General features: G+C 36.8%; 1 protein-coding gene across 1 annotated transcript in view; it reads left to right on the plus strand.

The window, feature by feature from the left end:
• Positions 1-24,254, plus strand: part of plx (PTB_TBC1D1_like and TBC domain-containing protein plx) — a 120,723-nt gene extending 96,469 nt beyond the window's left edge. Inside the window, exons 4-23 of the mRNA XM_089648352.1 lie at positions 495-766; positions 2,783-2,906; positions 3,934-4,080; positions 4,169-5,146; positions 5,258-5,462; positions 6,072-6,194; positions 6,721-6,836; positions 6,953-7,044; positions 8,384-8,522; positions 9,549-9,835; positions 11,503-11,702; positions 12,040-12,198; positions 13,026-13,190; positions 14,450-14,614; positions 15,033-15,184; positions 15,339-15,437; positions 15,594-15,747; positions 17,880-18,049; positions 20,010-20,177; positions 20,984-24,254. Coding sequence (XP_089504478.1) covers positions 495-766; positions 2,783-2,906; positions 3,934-4,080; positions 4,169-5,146; positions 5,258-5,462; positions 6,072-6,194; positions 6,721-6,836; positions 6,953-7,044; positions 8,384-8,522; positions 9,549-9,835; positions 11,503-11,702; positions 12,040-12,198; positions 13,026-13,190; positions 14,450-14,614; positions 15,033-15,184; positions 15,339-15,437; positions 15,594-15,747; positions 17,880-18,049; positions 20,010-20,177; positions 20,984-22,279 — 5,211 coding nt within the window. The 3' untranslated portion in view covers positions 22,280-24,254. The remainder of the gene's footprint in view (positions 1-494; positions 767-2,782; positions 2,907-3,933; positions 4,081-4,168; positions 5,147-5,257; positions 5,463-6,071; positions 6,195-6,720; positions 6,837-6,952; positions 7,045-8,383; positions 8,523-9,548; positions 9,836-11,502; positions 11,703-12,039; positions 12,199-13,025; positions 13,191-14,449; positions 14,615-15,032; positions 15,185-15,338; positions 15,438-15,593; positions 15,748-17,879; positions 18,050-20,009; positions 20,178-20,983) is intronic.
• Positions 24,255-24,515: the final 261 nt, after the last annotated feature.

Genomic DNA, 24,515 nt, shown 5'->3' on the forward strand with positions numbered 1-24,515 from the left:
AATGAAGTGTTATTTAAATAAGAAGTGAACGGAGTATGGAGAGTTTACTGTTATTAGTTATGTGTTATTGGGTATGAAAAGTCAATATATTCTTTAAATTTTTTTTTTAATGTGAAATCGCACAAGAATCCCAACTGCTCTCAACCATCTGGAGTCAGCCAGCCTATGGCAAAACTAATTGGGTATGTTGTGGAGGCTAAAGGTAGTGGGGAGGGGAAGGAGATGGAGAAGAGGAAGATGGGGAAGGACCTGGCTATTCAGATCTGGTCACCAAACACGGCCAAAACCATTTCAAACAACATTTAAATTCTTAATGGTGGTCTTACACCAGGCGATACCGAGAGTATCTTCCACTCGGGAAAGAATATGATATCGGAATAGGTTAGGTTAGGTTTTTTTTTTTCAACTTCTTCAATGTTCTGTTTTGTCATGAAAGCGTGTAATTGATAAAAAATATATCGCAACCACTGACTCAATTTGTTCTTTTATTCCAGGTCAGCGAGCTGTTTGGCCAGATGAAAGAGCTCTCTCACAGCGGTTCTTTGCAAGGTCTCAACAGAACAGGTCCCCCCCTCCCTGTCATGCAGACGTCCAGGCCCCCCCCACTTGCAGCCGGTGCCCCCCCAGCCCAGCCCCCCCCGCTAGGGGCTGTGAACGCCAGGGGGGCGAGGGCCCCAGTCAGCTCCAATAAGGGGTTCCAGAGTGCCAGGGCGCAGCAGGCGGCTATTGAAGGGTCGGTGACAAAGAATGGGGAATCTAGCAATAGGTAAGTTTGACATAAATAATTATTTTAAGAGAAATTTACTTTCCTCGGGGCCTCTTGTGTGGAGTTGATGTTAAAAAATACTCTTCTAGAATCTTTATCCATGGTAAAATTTGGCTTATTTCGGTATACATAATTATGTTGTGTTATAAATAAATTTTATTTAGCTGTGATGAAAAGAGTTTATGCTATTTCGGTATGGGGAGAGGAAGGAAATGGGGAGGAGGAAGGTGGGAAATCACCAAATACAGCTAAAGCCATTTCAAGCAATGCTTCGATTCCTAATGGTGGTCTTTCACGAATGTGCGACTCTATAAATACAATATTCTCAACACTTTCCCTTGTCATGATAGTTTGCTAAATGAATCTTTCAATTTGAAAATTTGAATATTTTCGAAGGCAACATGTACAAGGCGCTAATAAATAACCTCGATTCTACATCATCCATGCATAAGTAACACTGCAAATGTTCCTGGGATTTTTTATTCCGAACAATAGTTTTAATATAATAATTAGTATAATATTACAAACGCATTATAAATAAATCATTGCAATTGCATTCTACCATTTGTATTGCAGTAAATTCAAATCTCCCATTGGAAATTGGGCTTCTACCAATGCCACGATTTTCTAGCCAATTGTTAAATACATTTTCTACAAACCTTGATCAGCACCAAATGCTTGAACCATTGTAAGTTTCAGCATGAGAATATGTGGATTTTACATCTAGTTCTTGTTGTCAACAACTTATATGCGGAGTGAATGGTCGCTATTTGTATTTTCCCCTCATACTCACCATTGTCAGTTTCAGCATGAGAATACATGGATTTTACATCTAGTTCTTGTTGTCAACAACTTAGATGCGGAGTGAATGGTCGCTATTTGTATTTTCCCCTCATACTCACCATTGTCAGTTTCAGCATGAGAATACATGGATTTTACATCTAGTTCTTGTTGTCAACAACTTAGATGCGGAGTGAATGGTCGCTATTTGTATTTTCCCCTCATACTCACCATTGTCAGTTTCAGCCAGAGATGTGCTTTATTTCAAATAAATCCATTTCAAATGGTAATGCAAAATGCAAAATGGGTATTTTCCATTTTGCATTTGTCAGTTTCAGCCAGAGATGTGCTTTATTTCAAATAAATCCATTTCAAATGGAAATGCAAAATGCAAAATGGGTATTATATAAAATGCTTTTCTAAAAACCATTTTGCATTTTGCATTTTAAATGCTTTTCTCAATGCATTTTCCATTTTAAATGCTTTTTTGCAACATTCTTCCTACTATCTCCACTCATCTTTTTTTCATAATCCCCAAATATCAGCCGGTCCTCAACCTCGCTATGAGAGATAATTTCCATTTGTCAAGTTGCTCCCTGGTAGGAGCCCTGGCAATTGAGTGATACCATTACAAAAAATACTGATTCAAATACTGAACATGGGGGCATGACGCTGTAATATTAAATGTTAGATAGCAGTTTCTATGTTTTTACGTTGGCAACATTAGTCCCGCGCAATTTTTTGTGGTTTCATAATCTGTAGTCGTAGTGTTTTTGGATTTACCATCACGTAATATGTTTGTTCTACATTGATGTCCATTATTAAATGACAAAATTGTTTAAAAATTCTATAATTATTTTGAGTGTTTGACCTGAGAAACCATTTTGCATTTTCAATGCATTTTGAAAATAGGTATTTTGCATTTTGCATTTGAAATGCTTTTCAAAAAACCATTTTGCATTTTGCATTTTCAAATGGAAAAGTTTTGACCCATTTCCATTTTGCATTTCAAATGGTTTTGGGTACCCATTTTGCACATCTCTGGTTTCAGCATGAGAGTACGTGGATTTTACATTTTTTTCTTGTTGTCAACAACTTAGAAGCGGAGCTGTTTGTATTTCTCCGCTTACAAAAAATAAACAAATCACGAAAATGTGTCCGTGACAAGAAAATAGATTCAATATGCTATTAAAACGTTGTTAATTGGGGCCTGTCTGATTTATTTAATTTTTTCAGGCCTTCGCCTCCTACAGCCCCCGAAGCCCCTGCAGCCCCCAACCTGGCCCGCAGCCATAGTAATGCGGCCAACCTAACCTCACTTTGTGCCGATATCTCGCCGTGCAACTCTCACTTCTTTGAGGTACAAATCTTTTAAATTTACTCTTGTAATCCCGGAGAATCTACTCAGTTTCTACTAAGTATTTATTTAAGAACTATTGTGCTTATAGTAAATTTAATGAAGAGTTCAATACTGAGAATGAAAGACACATTCTTCATTTTCTTAATTAATTAATTACTCATCTGTAATAATTAACGAAATTGATGGGAAGGAAATTTTGTTAATTACCAGAATGACATTTGATATTTTTATTTATTTGATAGTACCTTTACAGACTTTCTATTGGGAAAAGCCAAATATTAAGTTAACAGAATCATTTTCATTGAGCAGAAAAACACATTTTCATTGTGGCACTAGACTACCAAAACAATATGTAATACATATTACAATGATTATTTTTCTTTGACATATCATACCGTGTTGTGTTTCCTTTGTCTTAAGCCAATGTTACGGACAGCGTTACAGTGCCCGAAACATTGATTAAAGAAGGAGGAAGTGCAACACGGTATAATATTACAAAAAATAATCTCGATTTGGCCATGAAAATCTCAAATCATATCCAATACGTAATATGATTGTGTTGAATAATATTCTTACTGATATCATCAAAAAATACATCACTTTTGACGAAAAGTTTCGTGAATATTGTTGGATGTTGATGGCATCTAGCTATTTTTTTCAATGGCTAAATATATTTTGATAGAGCGAGCATGCACATAGAGAACATGCATTGCGATTGTGCCGTTTGAGTATTTTGCTCTTCTAATGTGGCTACAGAGTGGAGGTGAAGCTGGAGTTGAAAGCCGCCAATGCCTGTGAAAAGTTCTGCTGACCCGTAGCTTAGGATATGTACCATAAATAATACTTTTTATGTCTTTGACATACTTCAAAGCTTCTGAGCCAAGAGCCAAAATAATATAGATGGATATTGTGTCAATGGGACCGAAGATTTGCTTTGAGTTCACCTTTTCTTTGGCCCGAATTGAATATTTGTGTGAATACAATTGGTGGTGTTAAAACTTGCTGATAATTTCAATTATATTTCCAGGTCCTCTACATCGGCAAGATTAAAGTTTCCCACAAGAAAGTTCCTGAAAGCCTTATTGATGATGCCCTGTCAAAGTTCAAGCAACTGGAGCAAGACAAGGCTAAAGCCGCCCACATGAGGAGAAACAGTTTACTGTCCAGCCAGGCCGTAAGTCAAACAGTTGAATCTATTGAAAACCTCAGAAGTAGTAAATCTATTGAAAATTTGACCCAATTTTTTTTCTTCATATTTTCAGGACTCTCTCTCGATTTCCAGTGAGCAAGGCTCCCTCGAAAGTCTCCCCGGGAAACAACACCAAACTAAAAAGGTTGATTTTGCTCCTTTGCCTTTGTCACACCACAAAAAACCAATAGATCAAGTTAATTTGAACCTCAACACTTCAATGAGAGATGGACTGGCATCACCTTCTCTAACACCACTAGTCTCTAGCAAGACTTTCTTTGACAGTGAAAATAACTTGGCTAATATCCGCACAAAAGATGAGAGTAAAAAACCGGAGGAAGGATCCAACAATAATCTTCCAGATGATATTAAGGACGTAGAAAAGGAATTTGATGATCTGTCCACAGTAAGAGCGCTGAAACCAGAAGAAGGAAGCAACCAAAAACTTGTCTTATCCAAGAATTCATTCCCTATTGCGCTGGAGCCTAAAGTCCTTGTGCTAAACTGGGCCCAAAATGATGAACAGAATCGCACCGAGACTTCTAATGATGATGATCGCGAATCATCAATTGAAACAGCCTCGGTTATGACTGAAGATACGGAAGGTTCTGGGTCAATTCCTGACATTGACAAACTGATGAGCAATCTCAAACAATTAGGTGAATCCGAATTGGAACAAGCCCGGACGAAAGAGCAACAGCTGAAAAGCGCCATGTTGAACACCGAAAAGGCGAAAGAAGAGAAGACAAAGAAGAAAGTAGAATTCAAAGAGGATGCAGATGTTTTAGAAAGCAAAAACGAATTGATGAAGTGCTTGTCATCCGGTTCTGTACCTTTGAAAGATGCTTATTCAAGTACCGGCAGTGACATATCGGAAGGCCGGGATTCTTTTGCAACTGCAGAAAATATTGGGGAGATGAAAGGGTTGAAGACAAACCTACCAGAGAATAAGCAATTTGCGAGGGACAGGTCTGCTTCTATTGGAACGCTGAACTTGAAGACTCCCATCACTCAGCTGATTGGGGATCAGAATAGGACCATGCTTTTCCAGGTACCCACTTGCAATTTATTTTATGTGAAAAACACTTGTTACAATGTTTACCTCTAAAAGGACTTTTTTGGTGACCAGAAATGATCTAATAAAAATGGTATATCATTGCAGGTTGGCCGTTCTGACCTTCGCCTTATCAGTCCCGACCGCAAGCAAGTGCTGCTCCACCGCCATCTACGCGACGTATCCTCCTGTGCCCAAGGAGTGGTCAGTAGAGACCACCTTGGCTTCATCTGCCGGGAGCCGCAGGGAGACTGCTTGGTCGGTTATGTCTTTAAATGCCAGTCAGAAGGAGTGGCCTGTGATGTGGTTGGCGGTGAGTGCATTGGCACAGATTTTTATAGTTTCCTGTCACATGTGAAAGCATTCCAGAGAACACATTACACATAACACACAAGTTACACATTAGAGAAGGGGCCTATGTTCACAGACGTGCCCAGGGTGACTCCTGAAGCCCTGACTATCTCGCAAACCTAGCTGTTCCCCTGTGATCCCCCACGAAAACGAAAGAATGATAATGGTTACTCTAAGTGCCTAGTGTAATCTCCCAGAAGTTCCTAAAATGACAGTTCACACAAAATTCTATTGAAAGTTTTTGAATATTCTTATTTAGATAATAATGAATAACTCAAAATTGAATGGTACAATTTCTGTACATTGGTAATGTATTATATTAGTAATGATCTAAGTGCGCTCCCCTGAGGCATTCCAAAAATTTGTGTTTACACGAATTCGTTCCAACAACCTGTCACTATTTATTTTCGATTTTAGTATGTTATGTTGTCTCTTAAAAACTTTCTTAGAACCGTGTTGGAAATGACATCTGATGGCATTGAGCCAGAAATACTGAAACAACTGCATGAATGCAGTTTTGGATCAAAATGACTTAATAATTCATCTGATGATCAATGTTTGTTTCTTGCAGCTATTACGCAAGCCTTTGTGGCGCACGCAGAGCATGTGAAGCAAGGTCGGGAGACGTCCCCCCTGACGTCCTGTGAACATTGCCCCATGGTGTGGTACCACAAGCTGTGCCTGGATATTGATGGTGAGCTAATGTTCTGTGATGACTGATGACTATTGTTGTACTCAAATGGTTTTGCCAACTATTTCAGATGTATGCACCTCAGATGATGTTAATTACGAACGCACTATATATAAGTATGAATTTTAAAGGACTCTGATTTATGTGATTGTGGACAGGTACAAACTACAGAACATAGAAAATCCCAAGCTTTCCTATGGCACATCTGTGTTAAATCAAGTGCTCCCGATACCGTTGACTGGCTGAATAACCCCAGAATCCCACTTTGACCTCCATCAAATCTCCTTCAGCATCATGAAAAATCATGAATTGACCTAATTTCTCACAGAACTCGACCCTGATTCCAACTAATGTAAAAGTCCCCGGCTTTGTAAAGTATGCAAAATTAAATCAATTTTTTAATAAATTTATTGATTTGTATACAAATCAAATCCAAACTGCCTTCCCGCCAGCCCGCCATCCGGCCAGTTCTTCACAAACAGACATTCTGCTTTATATATTAGAAGATATCAATGTAAATGTTTTCTAGGTATGGCAGAGAAGCGCGTCCACTCAACAATCCTACGTAGGATAGAGCAGCTGTCAGATGAAGAACAAACTCAAATAGTGGCCAAGTATCAGGGCGGAACGGAAGACTTGTACGAGGTAACCATACATACATTACTTCAATAATACATAAATACCTCAATAATTGGGGGAGCTGTAGTCTTCTGTTAGAAACTCATGTGAGATCTAATATGATTAAGAATTGATTTTTTCAGGTGGGAGAGCACAACGCCTTCCTTATGATGCTATTGCGTGCACATTGTGAAGCTAAACAACAGCGACATGTCCATGATACTGCAGAAAACAGGTAAACACACATCTTTATTAAACTACTACAGAGGCTACACAGACTAAGTAATAAATATAGTTCAATCGATGTTTACCGCCACCACTCAGTGACCAAACTAAAAAACAATATATTAGAATATTTGTAACTGATCCACAAAATGTGTTTTTTCTCACATGCACACTTTATCTTTATATACATTTTTCTATGTTCCATAAAACACCCAATCGGACGTAATAAATGTTTCTTTGTTTTTTTTTTATTTTTTTTTTTTTTTTATGTATATTTTTATTTAGTTATAAAATTTTACATCTTATACCTAATTTATTATTTTCTTGGACTACTATAATATTATTTTACTACTTACATACTAAAATTTGACTTCACAACATTGAGACATAATCCACGAAAAACTGCAAGACTTTTAGCTTCCTTAACAATTACCGGGAGTTCATTGAACATTTTAAAACCTTTATAATAAATATTGGTTTGTGTTCCCGATAAATTTGTTTTAGGAAGCCTAAAATCGTTGCAGTTTCTCGTAGGATATACATGAACTGTACTATTAATTCAATATTCTTTGACGTATAGTCAGGTAACATTTTATTTTTTAACTTATAAATAAACACTAAGGTATTATAAACTAATCGTTGCCACACACTTAAAAGATTGAGTTGACGTTGCATGGTTTTTATCCTGGTGTACCTGCTACAACACAGTATTGACCTCATGCCTCTGTTTTGGAATATTTCCATTCTTTTAATTTGGGTTTAGTTACTCAGAAAGATTACACTTGTGCAATAATTCAGATGGGATGCTACAGTGGTATTATAGACCAATATCCTTGTTTTAATGTCCAATTTTCCCTTTATCCTACTTAAGAAATTAACCCTTTTCGCAATTTTTTTATTTAAAATTTCAAAGTTAGTGTTGATTATAAATTTGCTTTACAACAAACGGTTCTTGTTTATTCATATACTAATGTTAAGCTATGCTCTGTATAATACCCAATCTGGCATTATAAAGTTTGACTAAATACTAACATGCTCAACAATAAACATTTCATATTTATTTTACTAACATCAACATTGTTATTAAAGATTGTTGCGCTACTACTTCCATAGTACCTATCTTGTATGCATTATTATTTATTGAACAAGTATATTTACAGAGAGTTATTGTACTTGAATGTCGAAAAACTCTCAACGATAACTAGTATTGTACCTGCTAATATTATCTGTACTCGGCCTATTATGCTATGTAATATATACTCATTATTGTACTTGAAGATTGAAAACATCTAGGCAAAGGAAACGATCCCAATTTGAAGTTTGCTTACATAATATTTTTCTACTTCTAGGTCAGAGTTCTTGAATCAATATCTTGGCGGTAGCACCATCTTCATGAAGGCTAAGAGGTCCTTGTCTAGTTCATTTGATCATCTGTTGAAGAGGAAAGGCACCAAGGATGATCTCACACCCAACCTTCCAGGCAAAAAGGTATTAAATAACAATGGATTCCACTCATTCATACAACTTCTCAAGGATCGACACATGCATGTGACTTTTAAAATACTACTATATTGTTGTAGCCAGTGTTGTTTTTTAAATTTATTTTGAATCTCTTTTTTTATTTATGAAGATTATTCAGTTTAAGGGAATAGAAAAATGGAGGCAAATGGAGGTAACTCCATTAATGGAGAACTGAACGCAGTTAGCTCTAACAAAAAATTGTCCAAAGAAGTGAAGTTAGCACTCCACAATGGAGTGCTGGTACCTACCCTGATGTATGGAAGTGAGGCATGAAACTGGCAGAGAAAGGATGAAAGTAGACTGAATGCTATTAGGTAGGCTGAATGGCACGATCAAGTGAATCAGATACTTGAGTCGGGCCATGTCAAAAGTCAGAATAATAATATGTGTGAGACGATGTATGAATGTGAACGAGGCAAGAAGTGTGTGCCAAGAGAGTGTTGTTTGGCGGTCCGTCCTCTCTGCCTACCCCTGCGGAGAAACAGCGTTATGGTTAGTTAGTTAGTTTCAATAGATTGTTACTGTGGCAGTAACAATTTGTAACGTGTTAATATACAACTTTTACTATGATAAAGCCCCTGAAAAGGCGTTAATAAAGTTATTTATAAATAAAAGAATTCACCATCTGCTCTTTCATAGATGGTGCCAATTTAATTATTTTAGGAAAAATTGAAAAACTTAACTCTTAACTCTGCTGCAACATAAATAATGTCATATTTTTAAATCAACATTCTGGCACTCTCAAAAGTCAGGGGGCACGTTTCTTATGATAGGTCTGATATAGAGACATTTGTAGCACTTGGGTCTAGTTGTTTGAAAGCCCGTCACATCAGGCATTATCATAAAATTGGCCAAGAAATATTTTATACTTCTTGTCGATTCTTTATTAAGTTGGGCTGTTAATTTAGCCATCAAGCATAAAGGTTATAAGAATTCGACAGATGGAGAAATGATAAAACAAACATAATTTATAAATAATGTATGTATTTCAAGGAATCATCACCAATCCCCCATGCCTCAACCCCCACCAGAGACTCGAACCACGACCTACACCATGAGCTGCCTCCCTCCCGCACCAACAGCATTCCACCACGGATTAGAACCAGCCAGTCTGCCTCTACTGAGAACATCACCTCAAGAGATGGCGCCAGCGTTACTAGAGATGGTGGACAAAATGGCGGCACTGAAAATGTGCCCACGTTGAATCTGCAATTGCAAAATGGAAGGGAGGTTCACGAGTCAAGTCCCACACTACAATTGAAATCGCCTATGATGGACATGTAAGTGTGGTACATATTACATTTAACTGACTGGAATCAGTGAAACTATTGTATTACAGAGATGAAGATACTTTCAGTATCGCTTGGTGGAAGAAAACCATTCAGAATCAGAACGTTGCTTGAAATGGCTGGCTGTAACTGTGTTTGGTGAAAAGATTTGAATAGTCATGTAAAAAAAAATTTTAAACCAATCTTAGAGAATGTTGTAAAGCAAAAATATTGGAGGGAGAGGAAAGCGAAAGAATAGTGGTTGATTTGGATAGTCTGATCTGTTTAGATCCATTCGCACAACACAGCTAAAGCTATTTTTTCAATTTCGTGTAAAATTATCACAGTCGATAAAGTACGCATTTCTGAATATTTCATATTAATTGGGTAAGGTTGGGTATCCTCCACATCAATTTGGGAGGCGGGTATAGGTATAGGTACGGCGGCAGCCCCAGGAACCATTCATTGGATTACAAACATCTCTGTCATAGGTCACCCCCAAATGGTTCGCTATGTTTTGTCACTCAGCAGGGGTGCCCGGGTTTATGAGTGAAGTTTTTTTAGGTCTTGGCGGATCAGGAGAGACTTTTTGAGGTAGACCTTTTGACCTCTCCAGCTGGACTCTCTAGATCCATCGCCTTGCATCGCAGTGGTAGTGATGGATTTCTACACGCGTCACCCCTGGATACACTGACCCCCAGGTTCCCACACATCCCTCAGATATGTTTTTCCTTCCCAGAACTTCAGCTTCTTCTTATCCTTAAAAAGATCCTCTACACAGCATCCCCAAAGATGATAATGGCCTTCAAAGTATTTATTTTCCTTAGGGTCTCTTCTGCGGAGTTAACATATAGATTTATAGATTTGCTCTCCGAAACGCACTACAAAAGTCGGAGAAATGGGACCCTTAAAGTAACAGCTTTTAAAATCATGAACTATTACATTGACAGCTCATACCTCTTGGAATGCTATAAATGGTTTGTACCGAACAACTACTGTCAGGGTCGACGCCATGACTTGCTCTGTATTCCACAAGGCAGAACGGACGTTCTGGCCCAGCATAGCATGACAAGAGATATGGTGCTGCCAAATGATACCTCTAGGTCTCTTGATATTTTCACATTGGCCTTGAAGATTTCAAAAGTAATTTTAGGCAAGAACTCTAAAATATTGGTTATTGTAAATGGTTTCATTTAAAGCTTTGTATATTTTATGTGTATTGTTATGGGATTACATCAATCTGTAATGCAAAAAAAAAAAAAAAACCTTCCTTTTCTGATTCAATCCCCTTCCACTCAATCAGTCCACCCCTTCCTCAATTTGTTTCTGGGTAGCTTCCACTGGTGCACCCACTGTGTCAAGATTTTCGGTGTTCTATCATCTGGCATGCCTTTATGTCCAGCCAGGGCCCGCCTAAGCCGAACGACGCCTGGCATTAGTAAAAACCTCGAGGGTGCTGTATTAGGTGTTAGGTATTATCAGCGACTTTGTTCCTTGGGTCTTCCTTGCGCCTGCACAGGGCCAGCCCTGCGTCCAACCCATCGTAGTCTTTGAGTTTCATTAATTTCGCTATTTACTAATCCCGGATTTCTTCCAGAGTAGATTCTATGTGCTAATCTTAAAAGGATGGTCTAAAAATTTTAACGTCTCGTTATTAACTATTTTTTATTTATTTTCAGCTTTCTAAAGCTCGGAAGCAGCCCCTCCCCCAAAGCGCCCTCACCCTGCGAGGGTCTGGGAGACAGAGACCACAGAGAAGAAGGGAGTGAGATGGAGCGCACCTCGTCAGGCTCCTGGAGACAGGCTATCTTCAATAGGATTACGAGGGAGGGCATCAATGACGACTGCTTGGATGCGGAGAGCGGTGAAGATTTTGCTGGTGAGCTGCAATCATTTCTTATGTGATAACTAATAACGTAATAAGTAGAGACACCCATTCATAGCATTAATTTTTAAGAAATGTAGCATTAATTATTGAAAAAATAGCCTTCATAGTTTTAATTTTGCGTTTTCACAGCGTTAACGTTATCCTATTTATAGCTAAATAGGATAACGTCAAGGAATGTTAATTGGATCATTGCCCGATTTTTGGGGTGAAGGATTAAAGTGGGGGACTGTATTATTAAAATTATTGGTGGATTCATAATCTGAAAGTATTTTTAATTTTTTTTTACTATTTTACAAAGTGGCAACTCAAGAAAAATTCCATTTTACAGATCCAATCGCCACCAACCTCCTCCGTCGACCTGCATCCTTTACCAACCTCCAAAAGGGCGGCAAGAGAACCGCGCCTGAGCTGAGGGAACTGTGGAAGAAAGCTATCAACCAGGCTATCCTACTTATACGCATGGAGAAGGAAAATGCTAGACTGAGAGGTAAGATGAGTGTCACTGCCATAATTAAATATTCAATGAGAATGTATAAAAACTATAATTTACATCAGATTTTTTTGGTCAACACATACTCTTGTTTTCGTTCATTGAACAATAATCGCCCCCTTTTGTCATTTTTTTTTTCTGCTACCAACATTCTTTTGTTTGGAGTTCCCATTTTAAATCACTTTTTTAAATAGCAAAATCTTCTTAGCTTTTGTCTCTTGTTTTCCTCAGTCTAACAGGGTTCTCGGTTATGTGTTCCTTTTGGAACCTATTTTCAATTTCAATTAACAAAATATTCCTTGTTCGAGTACTTTTTTTTCAATATATTTTTCTGCAACAGAAAAAAATAACTTTTCTGACATTACCAAAGGTTTTCCTACAGAATGATTAATCGATTGATTAACCTTTACGATCTTGAAGGTAAAATTAATGTATTACGAGAAGGGGGTCACTAGGGTCCCCATATATTGCACAGGATATTATTTACTACCTACCGCTTTAACTGGACGTCACCCACCTTTGTCCAGCAGGCAATCATATTCAAAATGGTAAACATATCAGGGAAAGGAGAATAATTTCGTCAGAATTTGATAGATATCAAATATTTAATATCTATGAAAATAGTACCGGGATATAGGTTTTTTAATTGTAGATAGATTACCAAAAAGTTTTTCAAGGATTGCAGATATTATAGAGCATGTGATGCAAAAAATAACTTAGATGTCGCACAAAACTCTTATTCGGGGGAGGTGTATTACCCCTCGCTGGTGCAGTAGGGTTAAGAAAGATGGTGAAAAATACTTAATAATCTCTCCTGCTTGTAGCTCGTCAGGAGGTTTCAGCAGTGAAGAGGATCAAGCTGGAGTATGAGGACATTGGAGGTTGCGCCCATGAAAACTCCAAGGTATGGGACATGCTTACAGCACCTAGAGAATCCCGGATTTCTACCAAAGTAGATTCTACCATGCTACTTCAGGCTATTAGACACGGTGAGTAAATTTGAACCATCTGTTTATTGAATACAATATTCTCTTATGTAAGTTAGCAATGTCTGAAAGTATCTGGCCTTATGATGGATACTGTATGGTTGCTTGAAATCAACCCAAATAAAAGTGACTAATCAGGAAAAGTCACTAGTGTACAACAATCAATTGTCAATTTTTATTTTATTATGGCATTGCATATGCTCTTTGAATCTATCTGTCCGATTCAAGTGGCATTGCATTCGGTGCGGTCACATTTGAACACATTGACCGACACTTGCCGGAAAACAGAGGTTCGTGGTATGACACATGCTATCAAATGTCTTTTGTCACAGGACAGGTGCTTTGTGAAGTTGATGAAAATCATTAATAAATAATTATTGTATTTGAGTGTGACACCATCAAGAATGGAAGTGTTCGCGTTGTGGCAAAAGTAGATAGGCTTCATATTACTGCAATACAAAACTTGACTTCCCAGTCCGTTGTGCCATATCGCGTACATGATAAAAGATATATATATATTATGTACATTGTGTCATATCACATCTCCTCTAAAACAACGTTAATAGATGTTGTATCGGTGAATGTATTAATTCATTTATGCATTCTACTATTTTTCAGTTTATGTATTCTGCTTTTAGAGTTTTATAATTTGAAGATGGTTTATTGTTGTATACAGGGTGTATCGGCACGTACCCGACAAACTTTAACCAGCTATTCCTTAGCATATTTGGAGCAAAAAATCTTATGTGCACTTTGCTGTCCGGTAACGTTTTTTTTTTAATAAAAAAATTATTATTCATATTTTCACCACATGTCACCACTGTTTTATCCTTTGTCAAAGTTTGAAAACCCATCTGGCAATATTTTATTCGAATTCCGTTGAATAATGCACGTGTGTACCTATATTGGCGCACTTTTACAATCACAATGAAATGGCACATTTTCATTCGGCACCGTTCGTCTCATTTTTAACTATTATTATTTAGTGTGTGCGAAAGAGCGAAGACGCTTTTCGACATACTTGCTTATAACAGCTGTTGAACACGAAAAGCAATGCCAATGACAGTGATGTAGGGTGGAAAATTTTATTTTTTTTGTTTTTAATTGAAAAACAAATGGTACCGGACAGCAAAGTGCCCATAGCATTTTTACTCCAAATGTGCTAAGGAATAGCTGGTTAAAGTTTGTCGGGTTAGTGCCGATACACCCTGATAGTGTGATTATTTAACCGAATCTAAAAAAAAACCCTTTCTCTTTCCTAGGAGTACCAAGAGCCAAGCGTGGAGAAGTGTGGTTCTTCCTGGCTGAACAGTTTTGCTTGCGCCAACCTCCCCCTGACACCAAACTGTTTCCCAATTACTCCACACCGTACGAAGTCCTGCTGAAACAGTTGACTTCTCATCAGCATGCCATTCTTATTGACCTTGGTTGGTGTACACCTACATAGATTAATATTTTGATACATATATGAATATAATGTTTTATTTTGATTTAAGCTTTTAATACATATCTACCTACGCTTAAGAATTCACAAACACTTATTTAGTTTACATCTGATTTTGAAAAATTCTGTTTAAAGCCTGTACAATGCTGGGGACTTCGGCTAGTTGATTAATACCATACTATAAAGTGTTGATGATTGATGTTTTTCTCACAGAGAAATGTGTACTACAAATTTGCTACGACAATGTAATGACATTTCACACCAATGGCAAGAATTCTAACTATTCATTAAAATGCAATGGTCCAACAGTTTTATTTATCAAATTCACCACAAGATGGCGCCACCAAACACTTAAGTGCCTATCTTTCCTTACCACTTACCCTTGTAACATTCCACTGCAGGTCGCACATTCCCAAGCCACACATACTTCTCATCTCCGCTGGGTCCTGGACAGCTTGCCCTCTTCAATCTGCTGAAAGCCTACTCCCTGCTTGACCCTGAGGTGGGGTACTGCCAGGGACTCAGCTTCGTGGCGGGGGTTCTACTGTTGCACGTGAGTACAAATAGGACATATGTACATAGAAGCACTGAACATATGTAATCCCTAGAGGTGTAATCTATAAAAAAATTAAACCTATACAACTTGTATTGGTTTTTGCTAGTCTTAAATTCAAATGTTTACTAATGTTTTTAATTTAATGTTACAGTTGGATGAAGCAGAAGCCTTTCTTATGCTGAGGCACCTGATGTTTAGAAGAGGCCTCAGAAGGCAGTACCTGCCAGATATGGTTGCTCTTCAAATTCAGGTACATCTAAATGTGTATATTTTCACACTTGACAAGTTTAATCTGAATAAAATTCAATTTTTGAAATTGTCACAATTTTCTCTGCTTCACAAGTTGTGTTATTTGTATGGCATACATTTGCTAGATATGTAACAAATAAATGTTTTGTTGTTTCAGCTTTACCAGTTATCTCGCCTGGTGAAGGATCATCTGCCGGAGTTGTATGACAAGTTTGACCAGTATGACATATCTCCCACTCTGTACGCTGCCCCCTGGGTGCTGACCATCTTCACTTCTCAGTTCCCTCTGGGCTTCGTCACCAGGGTTTTTGGTAAGATTTTATCATTATCTCGGAGTAGTTAAATAATCCTTTTTTCTATAAGCGCTCTTGAGGTGACTTTTTCAAAAATCGGCGCTACACAATTCATCTAAATATTATTATTATTATAATCCTATCGATACTATCTCTCACTCTAAACTTTTACAAAAACTATCGAATATTGGTATAAATGGTGATGAACTTACTATTATTAGCGATTACCTGTCAAACCGAAAGCAAAGTGTGAAAATTAACAACTGCAATAGCAATCAATTACCAATTAGCTACGGCGTGCCTCAAGGAAGCGTTTAGGTCCTACCTTGTTCTTAATATACATAAATGAATTATGTAATCTTCAAATAGATGCCAAAATTGTAAGTTTTGCTGATGATACGATTCTCCTCTTCAAATCAAGCAGTTGGAATGATGTATACATAAAATCTAACAGGGGCATAACTGTTGTTAAAAGATGGTTTAACAATAATAAACTAACAATGAATGTGACTAAAACTAAATACATTAAATTTAGTATTAATCCTTCCTTGAACCCCAGAAAATCAAATTAAAATATGTGCTTGCAACCTGACAAATACGATAACATGTGATTGCCCTTATTTAGAACAGGTTACTAAAATTAAATACTTAGGTATTATTTTTGACAGCATTTGAAGTGGAAACAACATATAACCACTACAGCAAACAAACTTAGAAAATTCATTTACTTTTTTAGACAAACCGCAACTTTTTAAACCTAAGCCAGCTCAAAACAATCTACTATGCACTTTGTCAATCTTTAATAGAGTATGGTATCATAGCATGGGGAGGAGCAAACGCTGCCGCCATTGATCCAATATCTAAAGCTCAGAAACTTATAATAAAGATTATCCTCAAACTACCAATCACAAGCAGCTCGGATGAAATCTTTAGGAAAATCTGTGTTATGGATATTAGGCAACTTTATGCCAAAAACATACTAGCATACCTCTTCAAACACAAAAATACTTTTGACAACGTTAAAACTGCTCGTGATACTAGAACCAAAGGACATAATCTCTTACAAATCCCTTTCGCTAAAACAACTTTTGGCCAGAGAAATTTTAGATATTTTGCAACAAAGTTATATAATGCTCTCCCACTAGCCATTAGACTGAACGAATTTTTTTCGAAATATAAAACAGACATCAAGTCTTGGATCATCAGCCAAGACAGATCCAAGATCAAAATTTTTTATAAAAATTCCCTCATAAGTATGTACTAGATGCTGATTAAACAATTTATCATTTATTACTATTATTTATTATTTTTATCATTTTCATATTGTCATTTAATGTTATGAAATATTATATGTATCATGTATCAAATAATATGTAAACATTAATTAATGTACTCTATTATCACGCAAGTAGCAGTGCGCAGAGCGTTGGAGGTCAAATTGATTTGATTGGAATTAAAAAAGTGTAGCCAATTTTTTTGCTTTGCGTCTCTTCTAAATATCAACATCAATGGGGATTGTTTGAATTCTTAACAAATCTTGAAAATAAAGAAAATGGTAAAATAATTTTCTTTTTTTATTTATTTTTGTTTATTGCAGAAACAAACTGTACATAATTACATAGATGACAATAGTTACAAAATCATAAAAGTTAGTACAATAATTGGTACCAATGACATGTCGCTGACATATATGCATATGACGTGTATTATACATTTTACGGTTAAGTTACATTTTTAAGTTAAGTTAAATTAGTGTGCTGGGGAAGGAGAAAAACATTGTATTATGGGTAGGTACTTATCGCTTGTCGGAATCCTTCATACAAATACTTTGAAAATTAAACTTAAATTTAACGCAAGCCTTCCAGTATTCATTGAAAAGGAGTTATAGAAGTCACAATCAAAATCAGTATTAATTAGTATATTAGTAGAAAACCCTTTCTAAATATTCACGCACTTCTTTGAAAATGACAACCTACGCCGTATAGCCCTAAATTGGTAGTGAATAAATGGTGAATACTAACCCCATTGGGAATCACTGCTCTAGATTCTGTAGTGTTTAGTATATGTTGATACTGAATGAATAATTTTCTAGGTCTAAATAATTTGTGTTCAAAGAGCTAATTTCAATGTCTGTCTTTTTTTAACTGCAGATCTTCTCTTTCTGGAGTCTTCAGAGGTCATCTTCAGGGTGGCCTTTGCCCTCCTGGAGATCCACAAGGATGGCCTGATGCTGTGCGACTCCTTTGAAGAGATCATGGAGTACCTCAAGCATAAGATACCCAACATCGACAAGGTTATGTTGGATAAGGTCATCAAACTGGTGAGCCATAATATATTAATTATTGCTTCTTCAAGTCAAATCGCCACAAGGAACAATAATACTTGTCTACATTTTTAACATAATCCTCAAAATGGCAATATAATGGAGAGCATAGACATTCAAATTAATAGACGAGCCAATCAGGGAAAGGGAAACAAACTAACTTGTGCGGAGTGCGGGAGGTGGCATGACTGTCTCAATTTCGGTTATAAATAAATCTGACAGTATACAGGCAATTCGCATTGTAATATCACGATTTGGTCACCGCTTACGAATTACTAGTCCTTTTTACAATGGCGCGCAAATGCTGGCTGCATAAAAAAACCTTACTACATATCCCAAATCGGGTATATAAAATTTCGCACTAGTTTTTATATTTTGTTACACTGTTTAGTCAAATACTTTTTTTACAAATGTGTTATAATTTACCCACCTTACACAATTTTACCATCTCTACGCCAGGCGATTCTTTTAAGGATAACATTCACATCCTGCGCGGAAAAGTTCCGCAATGGACAGCGCTGCAAACCTTTGCCTCACTTTAGCGAACTTTACTTTTTGCACATGGTCTGGTTAATTCAATGTGCGCTCTTGGTGGTCAATGTACGATTGATGACATAGTTTATTCAAAGCATTCTCGAACCATCCTGGTTGTTTCCATCTCGTCGAAATGATACCCAGATTTCACTATGGGAAAGTCTATTAATTTGAATGTCTGTGATGAAGACAGTTTTTACCCTGGTTGTTAATTAATTGCAATTGCAGTTTTACTGTGCGGATTTTTTATACATTAAAACTGATTGTTGTTCTGTGTGTTTTTGGAAACGATTTAGCTGAACAAAAGAGAATTTAACTCACCCAAACCTTAGGGGGCATTTCACTATCTCTGATTATGTTCTGATTAAGCACTAATCCGCGGATTAGTCATTTTTTCGTTTTTGCTATATCTGAATAACGCTAACGCTCGGGTTAAAGTTCGATTTGACTAATCAGTGCTCGAACCTCACGTTAGGCGCTATTCCTCGAATCAAAGATGGCGTCAAAACATTTCGAGTTTGACAGCGGAGAAGTGAGTCGAATTTTGTTGCGAATTATTATGGATACCGAAGTTTTTGATTTACAGAAGCAGGTGAAAGGGCGGCGATGCGAAGGCCGCGAGTTTTAAGAGCTCAAATGAATTTGAATGCTTGTATGATCCATCCTGAATTATTTGATTGTGTTCAAAATAAGAAACAATGTATTAATTCGACACGAATCTATCTAAAATGACCTGATAATCAACATAACATAACCAAAAAAATGCACACTTTGCGGTGTGCGGACTATGGCCGGAAACTTGACACTAGCATTCCATAGACATTGCGGCAAAATATGACAAGCGTTGCAGTAGATGGGGTAGCTGCAAACATTTTGCGATGTTGCCAGACTATTTCGAGTGTTATCTATCCGGAAGCTCGGCAACAATGGTGAAACGGTCGCCGTTTAATAACTAAGTTATTCTGATCTTTAAAGCCAGCCAACGGCTAGCTAGTCAGATATTAGGCCCGACATAGTGAAATACCCCCTTAGTCTTCTAAATTATAAAATAACATGCTTAATTTTTGTTTTTGTCCTTTTTTGTGATGTTTTAGATTTTGTATATTAACTTCTGATGTTATTCCGTTTCTTATTCTCAGACATTGATTGTTGAAGGGACAAAATATTGATACATAAAATAGTTACTTGAAAAATTAAATTAACTTTCCCATTGAATGACTCATTAAATACAAGCATAAAATATTTTAAACACCAAATAGTGTTGCCATACGAAATGTACAATTTTTTTTGACTTTTGATAGTGTATAAATACATAGTAAAAAATAAATATAAGTCTTATGTCGCACATTGTAAATGTCTGTACACACATTCATTGAAAGACTATTGTGTATCTTTAATAATTATTGTGTGTTGTTGCATGTAGGCCTTCACTCTGGACTTTGGGCGCCAGCTGCACGAGTACCAGGTGGAGTACAACGTTCTGCAGGAGGAGATGGCTGCCATTGCGCCTAAGATGGCGGAGCTGTCGCGCCTTGAGAGCCTCACACGTAAACTCAACACTAAGAACCAACAGATTTCACTACAGTTTGAGGTACGGTGATTCTTTCTAATCCTTTTTAACCTTCCACTTCCGCCTTCCTTTCCTCTCCTCGCTTCGGCCTTACAACATGGAGATGCCACAGATCCAACAGTTTGAAGAGAAGTGTTTCTTTTCAAAACCCTGTTGATAGATCATTATTCAGAATCGAAAAGATCCTTTGAATTTAGCTAGGTCCGGTTACTGTTTCTAAATGGCCAAGTGTCGCACCAAAACCAAAAACAAATATCATTACTTGCGAGCGATAATACAGTAAATGCCAAAAACAAACATTTTATTATCGGAATCGGGAAAATCAATAATTGTAAAATTCAAACCAGTGCCGCCTGATGGATACATTTGGGACTGCCAGGTGACATTGGCGGGAGATTTAAACTAAAAATTTCACACGAAATTGGTAAGAAACGTCAATTTGGCAGCAAAATCACTATGTTTATCTCACTTTATAGGTTTTAAATAAAGCTAAGTACATAATAAAAGTTTTATTGTAAGGTAAAACTTTTTCATTATCGGAATCGAAAAAATTAATAATTCTAAATTTCAAACGAAAAAGGATAGAATTTTTGTATCCAGAAAGATTGACTAGGAATTTGTATCCGGCAAAGTAGCTATGAAATTAAGCTTAAAATGTATGCATTTAGGTAATCACGATTAATCTCTCTCTTGCGACTATGTAAAATTACCTTCCTCCTCTTTAAACTCCTTAGGAATTCAATAGTAACCTTGTTTAATTAGTTTAGTTTATTGGTACTCTTGCATATTTCTTTTAAATCATCTCATTAAGTGGTTTCATTTTGCAGGAGGCTGTCTCCAAGGCTCTCACACTTCAAACATCTCATAACAAGCTGGAAAACCATGTTAAATCTCTGGAACAAACCATCGCCACCTTGGCGCGTTACATTGGCACTACACACGACAAGAAAAAAGACAGCGAACTTCCAAATGACATCAGAAGACTCTGCCAACAAGTCCAGCAAAACGACAAGAAGACATTTGGCGTCTTAGGCCAAAAACTCGGCCAAAACTTCACCAGCAAATTTGCATCGACAGATTTCACATCTAGCACAAATGGATTGAACGCAAGCGGAGTTTCCGAGGAGTCAAACTCTGATGCAGATGAAAAAATGGGGACCAATAATGATAAAACAAGAAAACTAAGTATTTTGAAGACAGGTTTGAGCACGCCAAACTTGTTTAGCAAGACATCGGATGTCAATAAAACAGTTCAAAAAGTAGCAGTAGATGACCCGGAACTATTGAAAAAGAGGCAATACCTATCCATGAAGAAGTCTTACTCGTGTAATGCTGGATTAATGACCCCAAAAGAAGTTGAAAAGGTCAAAGATACCCAAGTATTAACTAATAAAATAACTTCCACATTAAAAGCATACCCGTTGAGAGTTTTGAACGAAGATTCAGAATATCACGAACATCTCGACAAGCCTAAGACCAATAAGAATATAGAAATGTTGAAGAGTAGCAATTTGAGTGATGCTTCTAGCATATGCAGCAGCATATCTTCCGGTGGACGGAGCCAACTGAACGAAAATCTCATGCAAAACATCGACAGTCCACGTTCAAAAAATTCGGGATTTTTCGCTCACTCTCACGAACAGATCCGTCAAGAAAAGCTTCAAGCCGAACAATTGAAACGGGATTTCGACGAGAACTTGAAGAGACTCGATGCTAGATTGTCGCCGAACTTATCTTTTACGGATAAGTCAGTCAGTTCTCCGATCAGCAACTCCTTCTTTAGCAGCTCTTTCGTAAGCTCCTCTGAAGTAAGCAAAAAGTTGAAGGAAAACACGGTCGATACAGTTAAAAAGGATCAGTTTGATTTCGATAGTAAAGTCTCTATATCAAACGCAGACAGCGGTCTAGGAACTCCCCTTTCTCCCAACGAAAAGAACTTGATCAGTCCAGAGAGTAAGATGCAAGACAAGCAACTTATCCCAGACGTTGTAAATCATCCTTTAGGCTGTGACATGGATATCAAATTCGACGTGCAATCTTCAAAGCTGAAAAGCATAAGGCCTTTGAAAGTTCTGCCAGTGGGAACGAGGAATTCTTTAGACAACGCCACCTCACGAAACTGAGTAATTTATTTCAAATGGTAATGTTTAATTGAGATGTATTGAAACAAAGACGACGGTGTCAAGCGAACTTTGACAAATACTTTAATACGGAGTCGAAATTTTGCCCAATTTGTATCTGTTGGCTATGTCATTATTATGTACCCATATATACTTTTTTGCAATGTTTATCACAGACAGATATTAAATATGTTTTTTGTTGTTTAAAACATTCACTGACACAATGCCTGTTGATGTCGTTTTAGAGGTGATGTGATATGACACAACGTACATGTACGTCTTTTAGTCATGGACATGATACGACACAATGGTCAGCGAAGTCAAATTATGTGTTGGTAGTAGTGTTTAGCCTGTATATTTGTGTCACACTCAAAGACGATTGGCTGCTTAAATTGTTTTTTTAATGATTTTTATTGAATTCACGTAAATATATATGTTTTTGTTCCTCTTATTTAAAATACCACACGTGTCGTATCATGAACCTCCATTTGCCGGCAAGTGTGGGTCAATGTGAGTGTTAAGAAAATTACCTGACACTGACTGCTTTGTTTCCATTTTCCTCAAATGTTGGTACAATACTACGTAAATAAGTGGAATTATTGTTATCGTATTATTATTGCATAGTGAATTGTTGCTGAAATGCTTATTGATTGGATATAAGGATAATAAGCTAAGAATGAAAGATCGTTTAAAAATTTATATTATTTGTTTTTTTGGTAGACTGGAAGAAGATATTTTGATATGACAAATATAAATTGATATTATAAGAGTATAAATCGACATAATTAACTATGCAGATGACGAAAAGAGTAACTAAAAAAAGATTTTTTTCAATTAATAAATTCAGAGCACAGATAAGTTTTTTGTCCGTAAACCGTAGAGTAAAAAAGAACACACGAAATGATATGTTTCGTAATCCAAATATTTGCCTAATCGGGCCTTAGAATTTCAATAACAAACTGTGTTTCACTATGATTATGAAATTCAAATGGGATGGAGATCTACGATGTCAGGAAGGTGTGAGAGAGACAGAGCGCTTGCTAAATGGTCTAGAACCAAAAGGTACTAAATCTCACATTTGTTTCCATTCAAATTAGAATGGAAGGCACTTTTGGTTTTCTTCTTTACTCTATGCCTGTGACAGTTTAGAAAGGACTTTGAGATTGCTTCAATTTAGTCCACTTTACAAAATGTATAAATTGAATAGTGTTTTCGTTAAGTCTGGATATTATATGCATTTGACATTCTATCCTTTATGCATAAATTATGGTAAATTTGATAAATCTGCAATTTGTTGTTAGGAAAATAGTCTTAAAAACATTATTTTTAATTATATATATATTAAACAGCGATAAAACATAAATGATGTTACATAATAATAAATGTCATAAAATAACTTCAGGTATTAAAAGAAACTGTATTAAATTAATTAATACTTTTTATAAAATTGGATGGACCATCGTATTACTGTGTTCTAATATTATAATAAATATAAACATATGAGTATTATATTGTTGATATTCTAAAGACACTTATATTTAAACTTGACGCACCGTAGTATGTTTTTGAAAAAAAAATTGGCAAATTTTATGGCTACCCAGATAATTTGACTTTAAGCGACTTTTGACCTATATATTTATGTTTTTTAAACTCCCTTGGGACTGTATCCGATCTTATCCTCGGACAAGAACTACAATATAATATGTATTGTATACTGTATGTAATGTATATATATTGGAAAAGGGCGGTCGGTATGTTAGGCAGTTGGTGTTTGAGCTATGCGTGTTCGATTCCTCGGCTGGCTAACTCCTCCATCACAACACAAGCAACATTTTCGGCTTTCTGTGGTGGTAGTAGGAGATTTTCAAACATTGTTGGGTTATTCGTAACCTGGGAATGTTTGTCTTTCTTTTTAAAAAAAAAAAAAAAACTTTGAAAATGATCGAAGGGAACGGAGAGGTAAAAGGTTCCACTCATGTTTTTTTTTTTTTTTTTTTTTTTTACAGTATTACCGCACAAGAGTCCCAACTGCTCCCGTCTGGAGCCAGTGAGACTATGGCATCCCCAATTGGGGTATGTTGTGAGGCTGAGGGTATTGGGGAGGGGAGGGAGATGGGGAAGAGGAAGGTGGGGAAGTACCTGGCTATTCAGATCTGGTCACCAAACACGGCTAAAGCCATTTCAAGCAACGTTTCAATTCTGAATGGTGGTCTTACACCAGGGCGATACTGAGAGTATC

Source organism: Hesperophylax consimilis, chromosome 27 (assembly GCF_061612785.1).
Source record: "Hesperophylax consimilis isolate HC1 chromosome 27, BYU_Hcon_1.0, whole genome shotgun sequence".
NCBI lineage: Eukaryota > Metazoa > Arthropoda > Insecta > Trichoptera > Limnephilidae > Hesperophylax > Hesperophylax consimilis.